The 20,113-nt window shown below is 41.4% G+C and overlaps 1 protein-coding gene across 3 annotated transcripts in view; it reads left to right on the forward strand.

The window, feature by feature from the left end:
• The window catches only part of LOC139541045 (phospholipid phosphatase 2-like), a 31,802-nt gene extending 12,168 nt beyond the window's left edge, over positions 1-19,634 (forward strand). For all 3 annotated transcript variants that reach the window (XM_071345214.1, XM_071345215.1, XM_071345213.1), the window contains 5 exons: positions 15,052-15,203; positions 15,382-15,644; positions 15,881-15,938; positions 17,042-17,218; positions 17,576-19,634. In XM_071345214.1, coding sequence (XP_071201315.1) covers positions 15,072-15,203; positions 15,382-15,644; positions 15,881-15,938; positions 17,042-17,218; positions 17,576-17,725 — 780 coding nt within the window. In that variant the 5' untranslated portion in view covers positions 15,052-15,071 and the 3' untranslated portion in view covers positions 17,726-19,634. The remainder of the gene's footprint in view (positions 1-15,051; positions 15,204-15,381; positions 15,645-15,880; positions 15,939-17,041; positions 17,219-17,575) is intronic.
• Positions 19,635-20,113: the final 479 nt, after the last annotated feature.

Below are 20,113 nucleotides of genomic sequence, written 5' to 3' on the forward strand. Positions count from 1 at the left end.
TTTCTGGATTTTTTTTCTCATTTTGTCTGTCATAGTTGAAGTGTACCTATGATGAAAATTACAGGCCTCTCATCTTTTTAAGTGGGAGAACTTGCACAATTGGTGGCTGACTAAATACTTTTTTGCCCCACTGTAAATGGTACAATCTTTCTATAAATCTTACAGGTAGAATAAACCTCTTCAGAATGGCATGGCTTTTATACTTACTCTCGGTAATATCAATTACCCCACCAAAGATATTCTTTAAATAAGTATACTCAGTAATAAGTTTTTATATGGGCAATGCATTCATAGAATAAAAAGGACATTTTCGTAAATCTGAGGGTGGTTTTAGTCTTCCAGATTTGTATCAACTTGCTACCCTGGGCTTTTACTTGTGACATATAGTTAGTTAAAAGCACTAAAGAGTAACAATTGGGTACATGTTGAAGATGCACATGCTTATCCCCAAAATCTTTTTACGTGTCTATTTTCAAACAATGAATCTAAGAACATTAAATGTAATGTATTCTAGAAGAACCAATATCACTCCCTAAAAACTGCAACCTTATGGAACAATCCTTGGATCGCTTTTCAGAATTCACCGATAAATTGGTCCACAAGAAAAACTAAAGGCATAGAAACCGTAAAAATTGTCAAAGACAAGACTCCAGTCACCCAAGTCAGACTGTTCTCTCTGCTACCGCATGGCAAGCGGTACCGGAGAACCAAGTCTAGGACCAAAAGGCTCCTTAACAGCTTCTACCCCCAAGCCATAAGACTGCTGAACAATTAATCAAATGGCCACCAGACTATTTACATTGACCCCCCCCCCCTTTGTTTTTACACTGCTGCTACACACTGTTTATTATCTATACATAGTCACTTTACCAACTGACCTCGACTAACCTGTATCCCCGCACATTCCCCGCACACCCCCTGTATATAACCTCGTTATTGTGCTGGAATTTTCTTGTAACTTTAAAAAAAAACTTTAGTTTATTTAGTAAATATTTTCTTAACTCTATTTCTTGAACTGCATTGTTGGTTAAGGGCTGTTGTTTTCAGCGCATGTGACAAATATGATTTGATAATAGAAAAAACTTTTTACATTTTGGATTAACCAATGTATATATTTTCAAATACATGCAACTTGAAAGTTTTATCACTAAATTTAATTGAAATCTTTTGGACATCAGAGCAATCTTGAGGGAATCTTATTTGAGTCAGAAAATGATATTCATATGATAGGTAGGCTCTCTCCAAGTTTTTATTTTATAGCTTATCAAACTCTTAAAAAATATATATACTAACTGATATTGGCACAAGAGGGAGGGAATGTTGGAACGTAACTAACGAAATTAGTTAATGAAAATGTACGCTTAATCCATTATAAATTAATGTATAGAATTTATTATACAAGAGACAAAATTCACATTATACAGCACAACAGCAGAGTCATGTCTAAAGTGTAAAACTAACAATGACTAAATAATCCATGCCTTCTGGGAATGTTATAAAGTCCGAACATTGGCTGTCAGAAGTATTACAATGTAAATGTGCTGTTAATCCGTCTGTCTGCATATTTCAAGACATGGCATATGAGTGAGTTTACCTGATGGTTTGGATGATATTTTTCTCGTCAACTTTAAAAAAGCATATACTTAACTGGAAGTCAACCAATCCTCCATTGTTAACGCAATGAGAAGGTCAAATGCTTTATTATTGTGGGTGATATTATCCAAAAAATGTAAAGTGTGTGGGCGACGGAGAGAAACAAAATGGTGCAGTTTGAGGCAATGTGGCATAAAGTGATGTGGGCGCTGGAGATCGGGGTGTGGGTCTGGGCAGGTGTAATGTGGTTGATGTTTGTATGATGATGTTTGCATGTATATGTTTTATATTGTTTATAAAATATTAAATAAAATCCCCCCCAAAAAAAATATTTGGTAACAGAATTACAAAAACAATTGTAACGGAATTACTGCAAAAGAATGGCTACAATTGCAAATCATAATAGTTCACAGTTGGGTCACCTTATACTGTCCTCCCTTCCACTGGCATACTGTTATATTCAGCTCATAACTGTTTTCTTTCTGTTGTCTGGTGGTGAAACCAAGAGTTAAAACAGTCTGCCTGGACAACCCCTCACTCTCTTAATGTCACCTCTCCCAGCTCTTACTGACACCTACCTCCTGTCTTTCCATTTACTGTAACCAGCATCCTCACCCACTGAGCACCCACCGACACTGGACGTCCATGGATGTAAACTTTTTTTCAACATTTGGTTAGTCCACCCTGGCCTTGATGTTAATGTCCACCGACTGGACCAAATCTGGACCAAATCTGAACCTATCATAGATGTGAAACATACAAGTTTGGATAGCACATTACAGTACAGCTGTATTGTACTGCACTGTGCTCTACTGTACTCTACTGTGCTGTCCAAACTTCTGAATCCACTTCACTTACTGTAGTCCAATAACCAAAAGAGATTGTTTCAAACTCAAGGTGCCATTTCGTAGCTGACACCACATTCTTTCTGCAGACATCTTTGGATCTTAATTCGTAGCAGATATGAACATTTTTGGAAAATGTGGTCGCATATAAACCTCAGGGAGATTTGACTGTAATTACATTACCAAAGTTTGCATCTGCACAGTTCTTCTACAAAATACATTTTTTAAAGATTTTCAGTGGAAATTGTTCAAAGTAACCCAAACCACATCAATGGTTTGTTAAACTTTTGAAATCAATGGTTTTTATTTGGCATATATTTGAAAGTGAAAAAACTGAGTCAAAGCGTAATTCCGTTATCCTGGAATTGCCCCTAGGCTATAGCTTGCTTATTATGAACGTATCTCACACATACCATACAATTTACGGGAGCCTAGTATTTTTTATTTGTCGAGTACGGACAATATTTTCCTACGCTGCCACTTCCTCTCCTTGATAGGCTGCTGTGCAGTGAGTGCTCCGCCACTGCAAACATTGGCTAGTTCTTGTTTCAGCAACTCTCGCTTCTATATGGCAGCATAACTACGAAGATTATCACAAATAGTAGGCAGTCTAAAGCAATAGTTTGAAACGACTTAAGGAATAATAGAGCCATCTGGCTACTTTTCAGGCAGGGGAGTGTAAACAGCATAAAACCCTACAGGCCACACATCTAAAATACATGCAGAAAATATATAATACATAAAAAAACACTAAAATAAGTATTGAACCATTATCAGGCTATAAAACACGCATAAATCTATACATGACACGCATCTAAAATACATGCAAGAAATATTCAAAGGCACACCAAATAAATCGTAAACCATTCCAGGAAATAGGTTTTTGGAGCAGATTATAAAGAGCATGTTCTGAGATCAGGCCTATCCCATCTACATCCCTGCTAGTGATAACACAGCTAGCAAAAAACAAGCAAGTCATCAGATATTGAATGCAAAACCAATAACCAAAACCAGTATTCGGACGCACTCTTTTGGATTTCGAAGATAATTATTTGCCCCCGTGTATACAAGCCAGCTCTGTTGTTGAATTCTTCACATCAGGCTTGAAAGTCCTTGTAGGATGTAATCATTGTACTTTTTCCACTGTTATTGAATTTTACAGCGGTAAAAATACAAAATTCTAATCTTGGAATTTTGTGACCGCAGCATTTAGGTCTGTATCTTTTGCATATTCAGACCCAACGCAAATGAACTCCATTGCTAGAATGTTAAAGATTTCACACCCCAGGTAGCTGGGATTATATTGTCGTGATCCCTTAACATGTGACGCGCTTGATGTTTGACAGGAGTCAAACATCAAGTGTCATACACCCACACACCATGGCTGTTATCGTTGTTATTGGTTTTGCATCGTTCGTAGATAATTATCATTCCCATGATGGGACTTTTCCTTCTGCACTGACTGGGTTTGAACTTCCTGAAACTCTGTAAAATCATGCAATGTTTGTTTATGGAAATATGGTATGCACCCCTATTTTCCTCAATATTTGGTTTGCCCAAAATCTCTCAAACAATGTGCCTCTTTTCCACATTCAAAGCCTTTTCAAGGATATTGAAGCAGCTTGACAGGTCAGCTGCTTCAATACTGAATTACTTCAATACGAACTCTGGCTGGGCATTTAAAGTGCAGGTTGTGACAGTGAATCAATTATAGTGAAAATGTTCCAGTTATTTGAGGTGAAGCTAAATAAATACATAGATTGTTGGATTTTGACAATGACAACAATCATCCACTCTGACTTCCTCATTATTATTTAGCACATTGCCCATGTCATCCAGGCCCGCTCAGTCCCTTTGAGTGAGTGTGGTTGGGGGGCTATGATAACTGTAAACTGATAACTGCACTTACCATTGGCAGACTATGATTTCGTGATGGTCTGGCCTTTGGCGGCATATTCCTGCCTTGTTTTTTGTGCAGTGTGGTCAAAGGTAGATGCCTATAAAATCAGTTCAATATTTGCTTAAACCACATCAGGAGACTACTTTTAAGGTCTGGGAACATTTTTATACATTTATATTTTTGGGCGTAGTTGCCCTTTAATTCCAGTGTGCACCTAGCAAGAGGATATTGTTTAGTAGTGTTTTGTAGTGCACATGATGGTAGAGTTTGCTAAACAAATACCCACTAGATTGAAGCAAATAATCATGATATCATTCTGCCAGTAAGCATAGGCTACTTTACATTTACATTTAAGTCATTTAGCAGACGCTCTTATCCAGAGCGACTTACAAATTGGAAAGTTCATACATATTCATCCTGGTCCCACCGTGGGGAATGAACCCACAACCCTGGCGTTGCAAGCGCCATGCTCTACCAACTGAGCCACACGGGACCTTTGTAGTTAACATTTAATTGAGAAGGTTTTTAGGAAAGCCTTTCCATCTACCAGAATACTTTTCATTAGCATCATCGCTAACGGCTACGCAAAGTGGTAGACGGGCTCACCACACAGACAGGGAATTCTCATTGGCTCTTCAGAAAGTTGCGGGAAATACGAACCGTTGATGCATTCTTACAATAAACTTGGCCAACTTGGCCAAAATGTATTCATTTTCAATACATGTTTTTTATATTGTTGAATTCCATTTTAATGTCTGGATTGTGTGATTACTTCCACGTTCTCGCGAAGAATGGCTAATGCTGTTTGGGACCTGCTCCAGAGCAGCATCCCCAGGCTTTCAGGATATGATCCATCCCACCATGGGATTTTTCCAGGAGTGAGAACATCAGACCGACTGCTACATAGAGAGAGTCTCGCTGGCTCACCAATCCTCCTAAAGCCCACCATGTCACAAGCCTTGGCTTAAAATCTCTAGGTCAAATTTAGATGACCCACCTCACCCCATGCACCCTCCAAAGAAAGGAGAAGTAAGTCAAATCCATGCTCCTGATCCTAACAAAATAGATTTTAAGCATGGAACACACCAGTTATGGTGTGGCCGTAGTTCCACCACAAAAATGTCTTTCCACTGCCCAATTCCATAGCAATACTATGATGACAATGTTTTTGCTGGCTTTCCCGTAGGACATAAATTGTTAGAGTTAAGAATAAACTGAATCACTACAATGGCGTGGGGAAGTTGATATAAAGGGAGTGTGCAGTGGTGTGGTCTGTAGTTTAATTATTAGAAGGTTACTGTGAAGTGTGAATGAATGGTAACAAGCCAGAACCGCAAAGAGGTGCTATCCATTCCCCAGGGTTAGCTCTCTGCATGGTCTCTCTGCAGGTGTGCTCTCAGACCAGGACTCAGGCTGGGTTCTCTACAGCTGGCCCTGGGGTTAAAAAGAGCCTGCTGCTAATGCCTAGGGTTTAGGTTGAGTTACCATGACAACACAGTTCAATTAAAAGTAGAGTGGGAAAACTGGAACTCAATTCAAGTCACAAATCATTATCTTTCCAGTTCTCCATGTCAGCACTTGCTAATTGGTCAATGTAGTGGGGTAGGGGTACTTACATTTTTGGAATACTCTGGAACCTTCAGTGTTCAATTTCGGCCAATGACGAGTGTTTTAAGATTATGAAACAAAAATTCACCCCAAAAAACGAAGGTTTTCAATGAATCATTTGTTAATAAATGTAGGCTATTATTACATTTAAATGACATTACACTAAGCTAGATGTAATCACAGAGCAATAAAGCGGGTAATTGCTTATCATGCCCAGTGCCTAGCCCAGGTCAAACTATCAACAGCTGCTGTGTTCTTAAAGGCCCAGTGCCTAGCCCAGGTCAAACTATCAACAGCTGCTGTGTTCTTAAAGGCCCAGTGCCTAGCCCAGGTCAAACTATCAACAGCTGCTGTGTTCTTAAAGGCCCAGTGCCTAGCCCAGGTCAAACTATCAACAGCTGATGTGTTCTTAAAGGCCCAGCGCCTAGCCCAGGTCAAACTATCAACAGCTGATGTGTTCTTAAAGGCCCAGTGCCTAGCCCAGGTCAAACTATCAACAGCTGATGTGTTCTTAAAGGCCCAGTGCAGTCAAAAATGTGATTTCCTGTGTTTTATATGTATCCACACTGAGGTTGGAATAATACTGTTAAAAAATGATAAAGTGTAAGCGCTGTTTGAAAAGGCCGCTTGAAATTTCAGCCTGTTTAGACCAGAAAGAAAGAGTTCCAAACCTCTCTGCCAATAACAGCTATATTTCAGTTTTCCCCTCCATACTCAGACCACTCCCAGGCAGTCCTGTCAAAATTAGTGTTTGAGAAATTGCTCTTTGCTGAGAAGCATTTTTCTTTGTTTTCAATTAAAATTGTCAACAAAAAATCACAGAAAGGTAATTTATTGTTACCAAAAAATGATTTTATATTGAGATAAAAACAGCTGCATTGGACCTTTAAGGTAGGTGAGGTGTGTGATTAGTAATGACAAAGAGGCAGGTTCAAAGTCACTAGTTGGAGGCCTCACAAGCCCCCTGCTTTACAACCAGGGAACACCCATGCCAGGATTTCACTGTGGGATTAGATGTTCCTAAAACAAGACGCTATGCTTCAGAGAGATTTCTTTCTCTGTCTATGTCTTAGATGGCCTCAGCGGCTAGTAAGTCATCTATAGTTACCTGTTTTGGGCGATACTCAAATATCTGCCCTAGTTTAAGCTTGAGTTTGACATTTAATATAGGCTCCTCACTCCCACCACTCTCACCCTCTCCCTCTTTCTCTCCCTCTCTTCTGTCTGTGTAAACCTACACTCAGCACAAATAGACAGTGGGTGTTGGGTTATTGCACAGAGGAAGGGCTGGGTTTAACTTCTCCCTGTCTGAAGTTTTCATAGGTAGCACTACAAAGAGGCCAGCAGAGGAGAATAGCATGGTCTACATTTATAGCTGTACTCTATGCACTCCGTTTCAGGCCATATGAATCGCTGTGTGCTGTTTCTAATGAATAAAGTGTATTCTGAGCAACGTATGATGACTAAATGGCCTCCCCAGCAAGGCAGAGGTTACACTCACCACACACACTCTCCAGAGGGTGATGCTTTTCTTCTGCTGTGATTTTTATTCCCCTGTTGTACACTAATCAAACACAGAGACAGCTGAGAGGACAGAGGATATGAGTGAGTGTATGACTCAGAGTTGTGTTAGGTCTCCACATCCATACTACTGGACCCCCAGGGGCTTGGCACGGTTACTGAGGAGAAACGAGGAGGAATCATCTGGTTTACCATGGGACTTGGGGAGATTTGCTGTGTTTTTTTTTTCTCTCATACTCAAAGGCACAGCATTGTTAAGCATAGTATCCTTGGCAGTACCAAGGAAGTGAGTGCAGGACAGCAAAGGAAATGCTGTGCTATCAGTGAATGACTCAGTGTGCCTTCTCCTTTGATGAATGCCACAAGGGGAACTTTATGGCATTTCATCATAGTGCCATCTGCAAGCAAGCTTTTCTCTTCATGTTAAATAAGATTTGACTCAATAAAATGTTCCCATGTTCTTTGACCTGACTGCCCTGAAGTTTCAAGTGTTTGAAAGAGGCTTGTGAAGGAAACTATGTAGCTTGTCTCTGGGGATTCAGGATTCTCATCCAGTTGGGTTGTGAAAAGGTATTGTCATGAGTTCTCAAACTGTTTCCACTCAATGAGAAATGCACAGATGACAGCACAGGAAATGGTTATCCCAAGGCAGTAATGTTATGGGAACTGAAGACATTTCAATAAAGAGTAGAAGAGGTGGACAAACACCCTTAGATGGGTTTGTGTGGTGAAGTATTGGAACATAGATTTCACAACATATGACCATATAAACAGCATCTACATTTAAGGGATTTCATGTTTTTTTATACCATGAGCCTACTGTACTAATATATCTAGCTCCCAAATGTATAATCAAAATATGTGTGGCCTGGTCTATTTGTTTGATCTAACAAAACTCAGACTATTTCCCAGACCAGATTTAACTACCCTCCATCCGCACTACTTGGTGCTCAGAATGCGTAAATGATGAGGAGAGCGAGAGAGAAACAGTGGGATCAGAATGCAAAGGGTAGCAGGATTTAGTGTGACTGACAGGGGAAGTTGGGCATTCCTCGTGTGAATTAGGTTTTACGCCCAGCACATACCTTCCACATTAGTCAGTCTAGCCAAGGTCGACTGTGGTGCTGGGAGAAGGACCCTGGTCCACACACTAAACAGTGGGTGAAAGAGAGAGAAAATAGACAGAGAAATAGAGTATTGGCATGAAGAGGAAAGGGAATAGAGATGCACTGGAGGAAGGAGAAAGAGAGTAGAGGCACTGAATGAGAGACAGAGAAGAGTCGCTGGAGAAAGAGTCACAAGATGACCCTCGCAGTGTGGAAAGACAGACCATCCAATCCCAATAAAGCAGAGAGCGTTCTAGCACATGGCCCAGCTGTGACCCTGTTGGAAAGCATTGTCTCCAGTCTGAACCAGTCAGGTCAAAAATAATCGGCACAAAGGACAGTGAAATCCCAGACTGGATGTTTTAATCATTTTGGCCGGCTGTCCATAAAGCAGTACAGGTTCCACAGAGTAAAAGGCAGGGACAGGCCTGGTCTATAGTGCAGTGTCAGTGAAGTATCAGGTGGAGAATGCTTTTCTAATTAAATCAGTGGTCCAGATGAGTTGGGCAGTACAATGATCCAGGTGTTTGAGTCCAGGCTCTGACCCCTCCATTAGTTCACTCAGTGGCATGAATTTACATTTAAATTCCAATGCAAGATTTGAAAAAGAGCCATGTATTTTCAATGAAGACTCTTCGGTTCTTTTGCTGGAAATTGTATTCCCTTCCTGAATTGAAAGGGCATTGACCCCAATCCTGCCCTCCACTGTGCAGAGAGAGAGAGGATGTGACGAATTTCAGTGGCTCTTAGCTTCCAGTAAGATTGTGGCCAAAATCATCCCATGTAATCAGCTGTCTAAAAAAAGCCTGGCTCCATTCAGACCTCTATATTTACAGAGTGTGAGAGTGTGGGAGGACACTTGGATTGAAGGAATGACCGAGAGTGAATGAGATGGAGAGACTAAATAAGAGAATGAGGGGCACAAAGGAGGAGAGAAATTAGTGGTGTGATGGAATAGAATTCATTTCTGTTGCTCAGCTCAGAGAGGCCAGGTAGCTTAAGCCCTCTCTATCGCTTATGCATATCCAATGGCATTGAGCAGGTGCTGGATAGCTTTAACTTAAGCTTTTGTTCCATGTGTTTGTGTCTAAACCCTCACTTGTCTTCAAGAGTAATTTGCCTTCCCTCTCTCTTGTATTTCTGTTCCCCAAGACCCCATTTTAAGAAGCATTGAAGATGATTATGAAGGTAGAGGAGAAAAAGGAGCATTAGCTTCTCAAAGTGTGACTAAAAGCTATTCAAATGGGATTCCTTCATCTGAAGCAGGAAATGTGAACTCCTGCTTCCTGTGACTTCAAAAGGCCTAAGTATGGGCTCAAATAGGAGATCTTTCACAGGCAGCATTCCCAGCAGGGCCTCATTTCCTCCAACTGTAGAGTCAGGTGTTTTCATGGTCATCATGGAGCGAATACACTCTCCTTCAAACCTGCTTTCCTCTATTATTCTATCTTTTCCCGTGAGGACTTTCATTTGGTCGGTTAAAAGACATAGTTTCCTTCTTTCCTCCTGTAAAGATGCCGTTCTTGAGCACTGTCAGTTTGGGCGGTGAAATGTTCTTGTGGTATCCTGGAGACCTATTTTTCTGTTTTTGCCTGTCAGTGTGGCTGTGTTTCTTTTTGTCTGTCTGTGTGCATGTTTTGGGGCTCAGAGGCTTGGAAGTCTCATATCCTCTGTAGAGGTTTGTTAGACATCCCTACTTCACAACACCAGACTAGATATTCATATTGAATTTTAGATTTGTCTCATCTGTTAAAAGTGATATCTGCAGTATAAATGCAGGGTTATGAGTACAGAATATAAAGATGTACACAACCTAAGAAGCCTAGACGGGGTCGTTTTAAGCCAGCTGCACTGCCTACCCCGTACACCATGGCAAAGCATTCAGGGATTTATACCCAGTCTACTCTAATGGCAGCGTGAAGGAAATTATGGTTGCCTCTATATCGAATGAAGTGCTAGATCCAAACTTGAGATAGACTATATGCAACTTTCATGCATTGATATTAATGGAAGAGTTTTGTACAAATATTTGAGTTATGTTTACTTGTTTCAGATTCAACCCTGCCTCTCTCCCCTCCTATGTGTTATTGTGCTCTGCCCTGAAACTTGTTACTTTTTCCATTTTAAAATTACATTCCCTCCATCTTTGACATTCCCTCCATCTATCAGCTTATAGGAACCAGTATTTCAACTTACATTTTCTTTCATAATTTGCATCACATTTTTATCTTACTTAGCCACTACTAATGGTCCTGACCGACTACTCTGTAAGATTGTCTTAAAAGGATTGCAATTGCAGCACGGATTTTGTTACACAGCATCAAGCACAAACAAACCATTCTAACATGACTTCCACCATGCTGGAGGTCCAGACCAGTGTTCAGGCTCACAGTACTTGCTGTATGTATTCTAAGTTTCCTCATATGGGCTATGCAAACCAGATACATGCATCAATAAGCCTGGAGTTTTCCAGCATTTCTATTCTGTTTTCGATTGCCTGCAAAATGTGAACATTCCTACTAAATAGGATTTTGTATTTAATGGCTGTGTGTGTGTGGAGACAGATTTCATGTCATTCTGTCTAAAACATTTCCCACTGTACAGTAATGACAGCCTTGCACACAGTAGCCCTCAGTAGCCCTTTTTATTAGACATTTATGGCCATGTATATTCCCGGTAAATATTGTTTTACTGAATATATTAGAGAATTTGACAGCTGGTGTCAATCCAAAGCAAGTTACATTATGAAAGATCAAGAGTATGTTGTAGTTCAAAGTGTTGTTCAAAGTGACTTTTATGATGAACTCAGAAGTGAAATGGTGACGATAGTTAGTGTCCTCCAGAGAGCTCATCAGCCTATCCTGATTAAGTTACACTCAGCTCAGATGTTTGGAACAAAACAATGGCAAAATATTCAGAAACCAGAAACCAAACACATGTTATCGTGGACACTGGATCTGGGGAGATGGAGGAATAGTCACAATAGCTAAGAAACACTAAAGCCTCTTGTCCTTCACTCTTTCTGTGATTCGCTTCCAGCACTGTGTGGACTTGGAAAAGGAAGCTGGAGACATTTGTTCCTTGACATTCTGGTGTGATTCTGTCTGACTTTGCCCATGCCCGCTGGAGGCAGGATTTGGGGCCAATGAATTGCCTCATCACACTTGTCCCACAATGTCCCTGCATCCCCTCAGGATGTTATGGATGGCCACATTGTCTTATGGCACCACCAGACAGGATGAAGGTGCTGAGGGCCTGGGGGCATTGAGACTTATTCTGTGGTTCTATTCCCTCATAAGGCCTTCTTCCACTGTGTAAACACTGCCACAACAGCCCTGTACTGGTGGGAAACATGGAGTGGCTGGCAGGTGGGCTACAGCTGCTGGTGTTGACACACACGCTAATGGTTGGTGCTAGTTGGGAACAAAGCATTGCCACTTGGTTCCTATATGGAATATCAGCCAGTTAAGTGGCACCTGTTTGGTGGTGACACCGTCTGTGGTGCTCATAATGGTGGGTGCTAGCATTTACATGTAATAAACATAAATTCCTCTTGAACTAATATCAGAAGGCTAGCAACGCAACGGACCCTTTTTGTAGATAAACTATTCTCACCCTTTGACTTTTTCCACATTTTGTTGTTACAAAGCGGAATTAATTATGTTAGTATTGTGGAGTAACTACAATGTTGTTGTTGATCCATCCTCAGTTTTCTCCTCAGTTTTCTCCTATCACAGCCATTAAACTCTGTAACTGTTTTAAAGTCCCCATTGACTTCATGGTGAAATCCCTGAGCGATTTCCTTCCTCTACTGCAACTGAGTTAGGAAGGACGCCTGTATCTTTGTAGTGACTGGTTATATTGATATACCATCCAAAGTGTAATTATTAACTGTACCATGCTCAAAGGGAGATTCACTATCTGCTTTTTTTACCCATCTACCAATAGGTGCCCTTTGCGAGGCATTGGAAAACCTCCCTGGTCTTTGTGGTCGAATCTGTGCTTGAAATGTACTGCTCGACTGAGGGACCTTACAGATAATTGTGTGTGTGTGGGGTACAGAGATGGGTTAGTCATTTTAAAATGATGTTAAACACTATTATTGCACACAGAGGGAGTCCATGCAACTATTATGTGACTTGATAAGTATATTATTACTCCTGAACTTTAGGCTTGCCATAACAAAAGGGTTGAGTACTTGAATACCTGCACACTGACTCGGTACTGGTGCCCCTGTATATAGCCTCGTTATTCTTATTGTGTTACTTTTTATTTTAGCCTACTTGGTAAATATTTTCTTCTTCTTGAACTGACCTGTTGGTTAAGGGCTTGTAAGTAAGCATTTCACGGTAAAGTCTACACTTGTTGTATTCGTCGCATGTGGCAAATAAAGTTTGATTTGAATGCTTATTGACTCGAGACATTTCAGCTTTTCAATTTTATTCATTTGTAAACATTTCTAAAAACAATTCTACCTTGACATTATGGTGTATTGTGTGAAGATCAGTAACACAATCTCAATTTAATCAATTCTCAGGCTGTAACACAACAAAATGTGGAAAAAATCTCTGAAGGGACTGTAGCTTTTATGAATCTCATCTTCTATCTCTAGTTGAGATTTCTCTCTCCAATGTCTGTCTCATTGTGCGTTTTGTCGTGTCTGAAACCTATTAGCAAGGTTAGACGGTATGACACAGTGTACACTGATACGTCTTTATCCTGTAGCCATTTGTTCATTCTCTGAGGAACACAAAGGCTCTAGTATTCACTGTTTGTCCTTGGCATTCTCCACACATCCAATGGCTCTCTTTGTTTAGAGAAGGAGGGTGTCAGTTAGTTAGTAGGCACATTTTCCGCATAGCCATGCAAATGTAACCAAACATTGCCGTTCCTCATCTCATGTGAGGTAGAAATCATGTCAACCAGACCACAAATTACGTAGATATAGGTAGATAGATATACCTTGTTCTTCTCTAAGCTTATTCCTTGTCCTAGTGAATGTGTCCTCACCACCTTAAATGTAGTTTGTCCAGAACATTCCCTGTGGTGCAAATGTGTTGACTTCTTGGCGGCAAACCAATCTATGATTGCCAGCCTGCCAGGGACAAATGAAAAGGACTGCAATGCTTAGACTGGAGTTGTACACCCATAAGCTAGACAGATGTCTTCAGAGAGCAGAGAAACCCTGCCGGTTTAGAGCCTCAGCTTTACTAGCACTGTCTAAGATCCAACATTATTATTTTCATCAGTTAGCTTCTCAGTGTGGCATTGTTCTCCTGGCTCTATCTGTTACTCTGCCTGGAAACTGTCCTGGAAACTGTCCTGGAACTATGTCATTAACAGATGTGCTTCAGAAGGGAGGAGGGGTGGGAGTGAATGAGAAATGTATACTTTTGAAACTACATTTTTCAGTGTATGTAGTATTTTTCTTTCATTTAGTATGCAGACTCATGGCATTTCTATACACTCAAGGCTGTCTGCCATACTGGGTAGGGGAGCTGACTGGAGGGTTTCAGGGTGGGGAGAGTTCCACTCTTTGTTCCACTCCTGGTTTTACACAAAAGAGCTCCAGGCTTGTAGGAGAAGAGAAAAAATACATTCCTAACAGTTGTGCCAATGAGGTCTTTTTCACATATCTGTTTTAATTTGCAGACTAGGAAGAGCATTATTCATTAAGTTTATCAACAGGAACTGAAGTAACGAACGTGTAATGCCTTCCTCATGGTGTGTTTGTGGCTTTGCATCACACATCAGACATGTCCAGAGTGTGTGGTTTTGGAGACGTTTCCGAACGTCTCAAGGCTATTTTCTATCCACTCAGTAAACTTGAGCGGATATATTTGTTTGTGCACACCACCACATCAGTCAGTTTTCTAAGGAGGTGCACTGGGGAGGGAGGTGTGTGTACATCTGAGTCTACTGTTTGTTTTTTAATCCCTTACTGTGCGGATGTACTATGACATTTCACAACCTACGTCAATGTGTGCTGAGCTCTGCTTTGGTATGCGGTGCCTTTCTGGGCTATGAATGTAGTATATTTTCAGGACAGCATTGTTCCACTGAAAAAGGTCTTCAGGAAAGGAGGAAAAAATCTACTCAGAAAACCTTGAAGAAACATTTAACCTCCCAGATTGAATAGTGATGTAATGTCTGGGTTTCTGGAAATTGAAAATATCTGTTATTTCACAGATGGAATGCTCCCATAAAATCTTTGTATGTTAGCTTGGATCAACAGCATTATCATCAATCATTCCCGGTGTACTTTATCACCCTTTATTATAGGAATAATCAATGTTGGTAGTTGAAGTGAATTAATGAAATAAATAAATAAAATTCACATCCTGCTGGTTCAGGTCCTGAAAGGAAAAAAGTGTATGAAATGATGTCATCAATGGGAGCATATCAGTGTTGCGAACAGTTATAAAATTCTCTGTTGAAGTGAATTAACGAGTTGTCTGTCGTTTTTCTCTTCTCATAGCCGCTCTGCCCTTCCTCATCATGACTGTTGTGTTCCGGCCCTACCTGAGGGGTGTGTACTGTGACGATGAGGACATCAGGTACCCCCTCAAACCTGACACCATCACCCACGGCTTGCTGGCTGCAGTCACCATCTCCTGCACTGTCATCATTGTGAGTCCCTCCCTATACTTTCCTTGCTGACACCTAGGTGAGCTAAATAACATCTGACTACACTGATTCCCAGACCAGTCTCACAAACAGCCGTTTCTATGAGCAGCCAGTGGACCAGATATTAGCTGTCATATTGGAGTGTTGGATGTAATTTAAGCCTCTTTCTCTCTTCCAATAGATATCATCAGGAGAGGCCTACCTCGTCTACAGTAAGAGGATCCACTCTAACTCTGAGTTCAACGGGTACGTGGCGGCACTCTACAAGGTGCTGGGTACCTTCCTGTTCGGGGCAGCTGTCAGCCAATCACTGACGGACCTGGCCAAGTTCTCCATCGGACGCCCTCGGCCCAACTTCATGGCCGTCTGCAACCCCAAGGTCTGCAAAGGCTACATGCTGGAGATCAACTGCACCGGCATTCCTCGGGACGTCACTGAGTCCAGGTAGTTACTGAAGTAGAGGGTGTCAGGGAAATATTGTTGATGTGTACATTGCTCAATGCCAGTGGTTAGTGCTGTACTGGAACCAATGCCTGCATACGCTGCAGGACTAGAACCAGGGTTGGTGACCACTGCTTTATGCTATGGTAGAAACACACAGAATACATCCACTGTAGCCTTCACACAGCCATGACAGAAAAAGGTTTTAACAGCATATTTGTTTTCGCTCTATTTTCCAGGCTGTCCTTCTACTCCGGCCACTCCTCCTTTGGGATGTACTGTATGCTGTTTCTAGCAGTGAGTAAACTACACACACACTCTCATATTCAGCCGTCTCAAAGGGAGTCAATTGATGCAATATCTCTCCATTTGAAACAGGATTAATGTGGAAAATATGAAATGCAGAATAGGACAGGATAGACAGAGAGGGATTGTGCACATATAAGGGCAAGTCAGAAGTTCAGCTGAGGAATTTGGACACAAAGGCTAATGCCCTGCTGGATTGGACTGTTATTGACTGGAGATGAAGGCCCGTGTTCTAGTAATCCAGTTCAAGTGTGCTGGGCCTTGTCTATGGACAGACAGAGCAGGCAGGCGCCTCGAGCAGACGGCCGGCCCTCAATGCCAATCAAAGCAATTAGTAATTCATTCCCTCTGCTTTATTTGGTCATGTCACAGGCCCTTTGATGTTCCCTAGTATACGTGATTCATATCTCCATGTCCCTACAAGTGTCCTACAGTGTTGAATTCTGAGATGGAGTGTATGTGTGGTAGGGGGGCATGCATGGATGCCAACTAACACACCTACTGCGGCAGTAGCCTGGTAGCAGCCCAGAGAAATGAGCGCGCCAGATAGACATTCTGGCAGCAACTCTCCTCTTCTGTGAAAAGGGTTTTCAGTCCGTAGGCATAAATTTGATCAACATTCAACACCTTTTCACGCTTTATGCGGTTTTAAGCATACCATATCTGTTTTTGCTCGGGAGTTGATTTAGTATGAAAAGGCAAACTCTTTAAAGATGCATTCTTGCCCTTTTTTTGTCTACATGTACTGATGTATTCTTGCCTTTTTTGTCTACATGTACTGATGATGTGATGGTTAGCATTGTGAAATAGCTAAACAACATGCTTTCATATTACATAGCCAATTGAAGAATGGACTTGCACACTGTTTACATGAAAGAAACATTTACTAACAAATGCTGTGTTTGAGACATTCATTGAGGCATGATGGTAGGCTTAGTGTAACTGGGGCCAGTTTACAGTCAAATAACATTGCCTTATTTGGTAAGATGGTTCACTACTACACAAAAACCACAAATGACCTCAATCAGCAGTAAAGGCAAATTGTCTACAAAACAGCTCTACTTATGAGAGAACTAAAACCTCTTTCTCTCTAGTTGTACGTCCAGGCGAGGCTGAGGGCTAAGTGGGCAAGACTTCTCAGACCCACAATCCAGTTCTTCCTTGTGGCCTTTGCGGTGTACGTGGGCTACACCCGCGTGTCTGATTACAGGCACCACTGGAGCGACGTTCTGGTGGGCTTCCTCCAAGGCGCTCTCATTGCCATCCTCAACGTGAGTGTTGCCTGCTGGCTTTTTATTGTTCCGACTTCCCTGTTTTGATTGAACCTCTTTCAGCAACGCCTTTTGAAAGTCTTGGAGACGTGGGGGATACATATTGAAAAGCGAAGCCTCGATTCGTATTTCAGACTTCTGTATGCAATTAGGAACCCTCTCAGACCCAATGTTTTATGATGTCTCTGGCCTGGTTAGAGAGCTGGAGGGATTATGCAGCGAACTCTGTGTTCCTGTCAGATGTGGAGCAGCTGCATGGTGCCCTCCACAACCAGACATATACAATCATACTTTCTAGCCCTGCCCTTGGTCCTCTCACTTTGTCTGACGCACACTATGTCCCTCTTCTCCTTACAGGTGCGCCACGTATCAGACTTCTTCAAGCAGCGTCCTCCCCGCTGCTCCAGCCAAGAGACGGCTGAGAGCGAGGAACTGGAGCGCAAACCCAGCCTGCAGATGGCAGATGCAGAGCACAACAACCATTACAGCTACCCAGGGCCTGTGTGAGAGGGGCCAACCCAGGGGCCCCCAGACTATGTCAACCACTCTCACCACAAACTCCCACAAACCACTGGGCTGAGTGAAGGGGCTGCACACAATACCAGAACCCTCTATGGCCTGAGTGCACCAGCCCCCTTCCGAAGACATGACTCCCTCTCCCCACGAATGGGAGAGGACTGTTTTTGAATCATTAATATTTCTCATGGTTGATGTTCACAAACATTTTTTTGTATGTTTTAAAAAAAAATGTTATTTTACAAAATAGATTAGGAGAGAGTAGCAAACATTCACATTAGAAAGAAAGAGACCGTTCTCTGAGGAGATTAGTGCACCTTAGTCGGAGGAGTAATATGAACTTCAGTGGAAGTTTGGGATTGATATGTTGAATGTTTCACCTATGTGACATGGAGTGCAGAGAGTTAGAAATGTTGTTGATTGTGTAAGCTTTCCTTGGATGTTCCAGAGTCATATACCACTAGATCACAAACAATCACTGCAAAAATTTGACATAGAGATTTTTGAATTTGGAAATTAGAAATTCAGCTTTTAGCTATGCCATTCTGGCTTTTCTATTTTTTTATATATAAATGTTTTAACAGTAACATTGCTCCTTTGGTATGAATTGAAGGTATTTGGAAGGGCCTTCTAATTTAGTTTCTATTATAAACTGGGTGGTTTGAGCCATGAATGCTGTTTGGCTGAAAGATGTCATGTATCAGACCATATACCACGGGTATGACAAAACATTTATTTGTACTGCTCTAATTATGTTGGTAACCAGATTATAATAGCAATAAGGCAATTCGGGGGTTTGTGGTATATGGCCAATATATCACGGCTAAGGCTGTATCCAGGCACGCTGCGTTGCATAGTGCATCAGAACAGCCCTTAGCCGTGGAATATTGGCCCTTTACCACATCCCCTCGTGCCTTATTGATTAATTATAGATTACTTTATTCTCAAGGTTGGAAATGTCTATTATACCAGCGCTGTTCAGCTATTTTGCAATCACGATCACCCCTGTTAGCCCCTATGAGCCACAAATACTGTATCTTCTAATATTGTGACATTTTTCATACTGCATGGAGAATGTGTGTAAATATGCATGTAAGTATGTTGTTTTTTTCTCACATGTACATGTTCTGTGGCCCATATCAAACCAGTGCCTTCCTGGACTAGTGCCCTTTAAGATTGCCACAAATGGATCAGATTCCAAGTTCACAACACAAACCAGATGCCTTAACATGAGCCTTTAAGGGTTGTAATGATTCATCTTACCATTCGAGTCGTTTGTTGCAAGCTGTTAATACTGTTCTGTGCAAAGTTCAAAGATTGGACTGGACTGATTGAGCTAATTTGTGAAGAACTGCTCCTGTACACTGACTGTCCGGCCTGGCCCTGCTTGGCACAGGAGGACTGACGACATATCAGTCAGCTGGTAGTGATTGTGAGGCTCAGATAGCTGACTCTGAGAAGTGACCTGTGACTGTGGAATGGCAAGGGCCTCCTGCGGAGACCTGGTCCCTACTGACTTCCAGACTTTTAAAGACTGCTTTGAATTCCAGAAATGAGAACCACCTGGAGCAGCTTCAGTGAAGTGTTGTTGTTGTGTAATGTCTCAGCTGTATATTACTGAATCCCCAGACCAAATTTACCCATGAAACAATAGTATGAAAATGTAATGGTGTTTGAGTCACCTCCAGGTTTCCATCATAAAAGGCCCTCGGTTAACCTTGTTCTGGGTGGTGTGTGTTTCATATGTAATCAAACTATTTCCATTAGGATTGGTGCCTTCGAATAGGTCCTGGTTGGCCATTCTCTGTATGTCAAACATGATGCTGTTCTGTACATTCATCTAGCCATAGCTGTTTATGTATACACAAAAGGATTCTAAATAAATACCAAATATACATGATGTTTCAATGTCATATTTTCATATTAACTAAACAGCTGTGTCAAATTTTGACCTGTCAGGAAGGTCTCTGGGTAGCTTTCATCAAGGTTTAATCTTAGATTTATGCATAATTTTGACACATTATTTGTCATGCATTCCATTCCACATTAAATAAGTTTGCATTCCAATGAACTCATTCAGTCATTAGGTAATCAAATAATTAGATGCCATGCTGGTTTCACTCTTGCGACACATATTTCACAAGTATGGGATTGGTTGTGGGGCTTGTGAGTTGTCACATTGTTTCTGAGTGATTTAGATCGTGATGAGGATGGTATAAAATCAGCGTGCCATCTTGTCTGGGCATGCTCCAGCTAGCTTGTTGAGTAATCATGATTCCCTGCCGTTCTCTTGATTATTTCAATCACTGCACTGACATACGAGGTGGCAGGTCTCACTCAGAAATTAAGTTTTGGTTTAATTCACAAATGCACATAGTA

Source organism: Salvelinus alpinus, chromosome 16 (genome assembly GCF_045679555.1).
Source record: "Salvelinus alpinus chromosome 16, SLU_Salpinus.1, whole genome shotgun sequence".
Classification (NCBI taxonomy): Eukaryota; Metazoa; Chordata; class Actinopteri; order Salmoniformes; family Salmonidae; genus Salvelinus; species Salvelinus alpinus.